Source organism: Suricata suricatta, chromosome 2, assembly GCF_006229205.1.
Source record: "Suricata suricatta isolate VVHF042 chromosome 2, meerkat_22Aug2017_6uvM2_HiC, whole genome shotgun sequence".
Taxonomy (NCBI): domain Eukaryota; kingdom Metazoa; phylum Chordata; class Mammalia; order Carnivora; family Herpestidae; genus Suricata; species Suricata suricatta.
The window spans coordinates 177,029,451-177,035,477 of record NC_043701.1 but is presented as its reverse complement, the minus strand read 5'-3'; the positions used below and the strand labels follow the sequence as shown (position 1 = coordinate 177,035,477).

At 57.9% G+C, this 6,027-nt stretch overlaps 1 protein-coding gene across 7 annotated transcripts in view; it reads left to right on the top strand.

Annotated features, from left to right (window-relative positions):
- The first annotated feature begins 95 nt into the window (after positions 1-95).
- The window catches only part of FGFR2 (fibroblast growth factor receptor 2), a 111,503-nt gene continuing 105,571 nt past the window's right edge, over positions 96-6,027 (top strand). For 5 of the 7 annotated variants that reach the window (XM_029932706.1, XM_029932703.1, XM_029932701.1 and 2 more), the window contains exon 1: positions 4,311-4,566. In XM_029932706.1, the coding sequence (XP_029788566.1) occupies positions 4,398-4,566 (169 nt within the window). In that variant the 5' untranslated portion in view covers positions 4,311-4,397. Of the gene's footprint in view, positions 370-4,274; positions 4,567-6,027 lie in introns of those variants that run through there. The other 2 variants (XM_029932707.1, XM_029932705.1) reach the window with 1 other exon arrangement.

Below are 6,027 nucleotides of genomic sequence, written 5' to 3'. Positions count from 1 at the left end.
GCGCGCGGCGTAGTCGGCCCGGCGCGGCGACTCCTTCGCGGGCTGCCGGGGCCCCGGGCGCCCTGAGGCCGCCGCTCTCTCCTGGGCGCCCTGCGCGTTCGCGACTTGGCGAGCAAAGTTTGGTGGAGGAGACGCCGAGCCGGAGTCCTTTCTTCCTCTCGCTCCCCGAACCCGAGGGCAGCCGGGCGGGCGTCATGCCCGCGCTCCCCCGCAGCCTGGGGTGCGCCTGAAGCCTCGGAGCCTGGGCGCCGGCGAGGACCCGAGGACCGCTCTGATTTTGGAGTTTCCCCCCGAGCTCGTCGCTTGCTCCATCCCTACCCACGCCGGGCGCGGGGACAGAACGGCCGCTGGGCAGCGTTGCCATTCAAGGTAATCGCCGCGTCGGGTGCCTCGGGGAAGCCTCGCTCGCCTGCAAAGCTGGGGCCGCGGGACCCGGGACGCTGGGCGCAGCGTCCCCCGAGCGGAGGGCGCGGAGGCACCGGCACGGTGGAGCCTGGTCCCCGTCCTCCCTCTTTGGCCGCATAGGTGATGGGGGAGCGGGATGCGTGCTGACCGCGGCGGTTCGGGAAGGTCTGTGTTTACTCATCACCCCCCGTCCAGATGCTGACATCTGCCTCTGGCACTGACACCCCCTCCCTGTCAAACTCCGGCTGGTGCCGTGCCACCGGTCGGCGCGACCCTCCGTCCCCAGAGCGGGCGGGCGAGTGGCGGGGCTGCCTCGCTGGTGGCTCGGCCCCGCAGGTTCCGACTTCGGAGGGGCATCTTCGGGGTGCCTCAACCCGGGGTCCGGGGAGCGCCCGCCCTGTCCCATCAGGCCGGGCGGGGGGCCCTTTCCCGGGACGGAGCCTCTGGATGGCGCCGGCGATCTGTCGGTCGGGCTGGCTGGCTCTGCTCGCAGGGGTGGCACCTTTGGGGAGGAGGCCGCTCCGGTTCCCCGATTTCAGAAACGGGCGCCCCCAGCTCGCTGCCGCCCTCGGCGCCGGAGGGAGAGCAGCGCGCCTGGGGCTAGGGGGCGAACTGGACCGACTTTTCCTCGCTCGCCGCCTGTGCAGCCGGCAGCCGCTCGGGGATGTCGAAAGCGCAAGCGAGTTGTAACTTGCGCGCTCATTCTTTTCAGCGCCCGGTCCGCGCCGGGGAGTCCGCCGAGGGCCCTGCGAGGCGCTGGCTCCCACTCCCGCGGCCGCAGGGCCAGCGTCGGGGGTCCCGGCCAGGGGGCGCCGGGTCTCCGCCGCTCCCCTCCGAGCCCGCTCTCGCCCAGCCCTTCTCCGGGCCTGCCTTCCACTGGCCCAATTCAATAAAAACCTACCTTTAAAAGCAAACCTGCTTTCACACTCGGGGCACCCATTATGTGTTTGGTGTGAAACGCTATCAACATTTAAAACCCCATTGTCCCCCTGGTCCCAAATCCCTGTAAATCTTCCACTGGCCGCGACTCATTTTCATCTGAAAAGCCTGTTTAGTTTGAATAGAAAAGCAATCAGGCGCCCCTCTCCCTCTCCCTGGAATGTCAATTAAAATGCAGATTTTTCTGAGCTCTTTAGCGCCCCAAGAAGGGGGAGAAACACTGGCTAAATGAAAGAAATGCCACAATGAAACCGGGCTGGTGGTTAGGAGTTCCCCAAAGCTGCTGCAAGTTCTCACTGGCTTGCAAGCCTGAACCAGGGGATGGCTTGCGGTCCTGAGTCAGCCTGTATTTTTTTGAGATTTCAGAATGCTAAGCAACCCCCACCCAGATCTGACCCCTTGATAGCCCCCCTATTACTCAGCTGGGAAGAGGAGGGGAACAGGAGGGCGGCTTTGAGCTGGGAGATGGGTCTGCCCCCTGGGGGGACCTGGGCATCCCAACCTTATGCGGCCCTGTTGACTTTCCTGATGTGAAATCCACCAGGAACAAAGCGCCCAAGTGCTTTGAGAGTTAGCCTAGAAACTCAATTAAGGCGGGTACTGTGTTGGTTTGCCTTCTGGAGGCTTTGGGAGGTGTGTGGGTTTGGGAATATTCTGGTAAATTGAGGAGCCCAGGACAAACCTGGCATAGGGTTCAGTTGCCAGCCAGCCTCTCTGGCTTGTCACTTGGCCTGTGTCTGGGGGCAGGTTTGTGCCGAGGTGAAAATGGACCAGGGGAGCGGTGGCTCAGAAGAGCCGTCCATCACAGGGAAGGGTGACAGTGCCTCCCGGGCCCGGGCTGAGAAGAGCGTTCCCTTTCAAGGGGAAAAATAAACACGCTGGGGCTTTCACTGAGGCTCAGACTCCAGGAAGGATTATGGTATTGAAGGCAGGAAGCCGGGATTGTGGCCGCCAGCGGCATGCTGGGCCTGTGTTCCCAACACCGAGCCTCGGGACCTAATTATCCTGCCTAGGAGGTCCCTTCGCACTTTTGTCCACTCTGGTGAGGAGTTGTGCAGACCTGCTGCCTTAGACCTCCGCCTTCCAGAGATTTGGGTAGGGGGCAGCCTGGGGCCCGGGACCTGGTAATGGCTAAGAATTCAAGTTTCTGGTGCAAGCTGACGGCATGAATGCATGGTCTGCGATTTAGCTGAGGTCACTGCACAGGTCCCTCTGTGCGTGGAGCGAAGGCAGCCCCTCTGATCTCGGACAGGTGGGTGATGAGGCCAGGGAAGGAAGCAGCCCCGGGGTGGGTGGGGGGAAATCTAGGAGGATTTAAGGTTGTGTGTGAAGTTGTGTCAGAGGCGGAAAATTCCCATGCATTCTGGAAATGCTTAGTAAATCAGTGAGCATGCTTGTGTACTTTCCTCCCCCATGTGTGTAGAAATAGATACGGAGCTATCTTTTGAGGCTCTTAACTTCAAGAGGAAAGAAAAAGTCAGGGGAAAAGAAAACATCCTTCAAGCAATCTGAAAATAGAGGGTGTGTTCACATGCACAGTTTTTCTTGCTTTTGCTGTGAATCACACCTTTTCACATGTGCTTTTTTCTGCAGCAGAAATGTCTTTTTTCCTTCTCAGAAAACGGTGCACCATTCTCTTTTCCCATTTTAATCCTCAGTCAAGGCTAAAAGGAACACTGATGTAGCTTTGGAGGGGCTCAGAGCCTGTTGAAATCTGATGGTATAATTTGAAACATCAAGTTGGCATGGGAAAAGCCCAGGGTTTAGAGATTTTTATATTAAAGGTCTCACCCCCCTAATCCCTAAAGTGTGGCTCATTTATAGAGTTTATGGAATCTGTGATTGTTTCAAATTTTCTCAAGTTTGTGCATTTCGGTTCCACACTTCGTAGTTGAGGTGAATGAACACATTTCAAGTCATTCGGAATATTTAAGCTTGGAAGGTTCTCTTTGCCTGTGAGTCAAATGGGTGAACAGAGCAGGCAGTTGAGCACCCCCTGCAACTTCCACTCCGAAGTTTCAGCCAATAGGTTAGCGTATCGAACGTCATTGGCCCAGTCACATACCGTGACAGTAATTTACACGTCACCATCATCGTTCAGAAGCACCTGCGTTATTCCTGAGTTCGCGTCTGCTCTGTTCCTTAACCCGCCCTGTATGGGTTGAAGACATTTACGAGGCTGGAGCTGCCAGTAGTCACAGCGGAAGGGGATTCAGGCTTTGCATCTCTTTTTTGTGGATCAGCTGCTGTGACTATATTTCAGTTCCCCTCATTCTTCGTAAGTGGCCACCTGGCGAAAGATTGAAATACACTTCTGCGTCGGGAAATGAATCCTGACAAGTGTAAACCGGTGGGGATTTTTGGTAGCCTTCCTGGGGTCCCGTGTATTTTGCTGGTCTCCTTTCTTCCCAAGAACCACAGTGAGGGTGGGGCCAGCCACTCCGCCACAGCCCCAGACATAAGTCAGCGAGCAGACGCCTCCACGATCCAGCTGTCCGAAGCCCTGTTGGCCTAAGAGAGGTTAACAAGGCCGCTTATGCCAACCGGAGCATTGTTAACTCGCTTTTGTAGTTGCCCTTCAAACAAAGGTCACGTTGCTTCTGCTCTTTGAGGGCGGTCGAGGTGACAGTGGCTAGCAGAAGACTGTGCACGCCGCTCTGAAGGGGCCGCCCGGATCCGTGTCCCGTAGCCACTCCTGTTTCTCGAAAGTATGCTTTTTGCAAGATCAGCCCACCCCGCATGTGGACCGGGCTGATGGAAACACCTGGTTTCTGGGGCGCGGATGGACGCGAGGCATTTGCAGATCGTGAGAAGGAACTGTTGGCGCATATATTTGGGAGAGGCTGAGACACTGTGTGAGCCCGCTTGGGGCTTCAGCGCCTTGGCATTGGGGACGATTTCACTGACTTCGCCGAATCTCTCTCCTCTAGAGGCTGCAGCAGCTGCAGACACGGCAGCAGGACGAGCCACGGCTGCAGCAGCACCTTGGCTCCGGAGCCCACCGCAGGCTGGAGGCGTCGCGGGCGGTCCATGCGCGCAGAGGAGGTGTGCAGATGGGAGTAGCGTCCACGTGCAGATATGGAAGAGCTCCGGGGATCGGCGCCGCCGCGCCCGTGGTCGGCTCCGGTGGCTTCCTCTGCCTGGTCGTGGTCACCATGGCAACCCTGGCCCTGGCCCGGCCCTCCTTCAATTTAGTTGAGGATACCACGTTAGAGCCGGAAGGTACGTGCTTTCGCTTCGCTCTCAGGGTACCCAAGTTTGATTGGGGGTGTTTGGGGGAGGGCCGCACCGCACCGAGGTCAAGGCCTGTTTCAGCCTCCGCGGCATTGCGTTGGAGGTGAGGCTCTGGGAGCCAGGAGGGTGGGCTCTCTGCTCCTCCTTCCCCGCCCCCACCCCCAAGTAAGAGATTGCAGAGAGAAGGTTCCCTGCGGTGGCCTTGCAGGCAGGATGGTACAGTTCTGGTGGTTTCCGGGTGTGTGCCTTTCTCTGCTCTGGGTGCCAGGGAGACGGCCTGCTCTTCACCCCTCTCGGGTGCCCGGCGGTGCCGCGGGAGGGGGCGCAAGGAGCATTCTTGCCGGAGGGAGAGTCTTGCTCATGATGTAAAGAACTGCTATTTTCTGACACAAGGAGCCGCTAAGGGAAATTGCCAGCATCTGAAATGCTGACATCTGATGGTCCTTGTCCAAGGAGAAAAAGAAACTTCTGAAGTTCAGCACAGAGATGCGAGGCATATTAGTGGGTTTGTTTATTTTTATTTTTTTTGGCCATCGTAGTTAATGATACCTAAGCAGTATGTCACGGAAGCTGGCAGATGGTGTTCTAGGTGAATTTGCAAGGGAAGGTGCCCGGCTGTCTCCCACATGTCTGAGAACTTCCAGACCGAGCAGGCCACACGCACTGGAAATTTAATTTTCAAGGCATAAAGCCAGTTGGGGAGCGCTTCGGTGGGGCTGCGTTATTCAGCGGGACAGGGCTGGAGCCTTCTTCCCGGGGCCTTCTGAGCCTTCTGAGCCGACAGTAGCCAAGCCTCCCCTTGCCGCGGCGTTGAGATCTGTCATCAGCAGGGAATATTGGGAGCTGAGTTAGTTTTCGCGTGGTAATCCGAGAATAAACGGCAGATCCCAGCACTCATCGCCACTTAATGAACCTGTTTGCCGAGAGCCCACCTGGTGCTTGCTAAGCCTTGGGGGCTGCCGTGGTCCCCAGTGGTCGGGGGTCAGCTCAGCTGTTCTGGAAGAGCAGCCCGCACCGCAGGCTGGAGAGGGACAGAGAGCCGGTTGGGACAGCACTGGAGCGAGGGCAGTGTTCCCGACCCCCCAAGGGGGGGGACTCCCCATGAGGCCCCAGGCACTGGTCATAGGAGCAGAAGTAATGGCAACCGTTTTTCTAAAACGGGCCTTCCTGGGAGGCCGTCAGGCACTGGCCAGAGTGAGGCTGATGCCCGTGTCCCGCAGAGGGGTGGAGGCTTCGTGCAAACAGGTGCCTCGACGTCGCAGTGGCCTCCGCGTGTGTCTGTGACCCTTGCGGGCGCTGGCCCCGCTGACGACGGCACTGCCTCCTTGTGGTACGAGCTGTGACAGAGCATGCATGTGATTTGCAGAGGCGAGCCTTTTAGTTTATTTATTTTTATGATTGTTAAAAAATTTTTAAATTATTTCTGAGAGAGAGAGAGAGGCCGAGCAT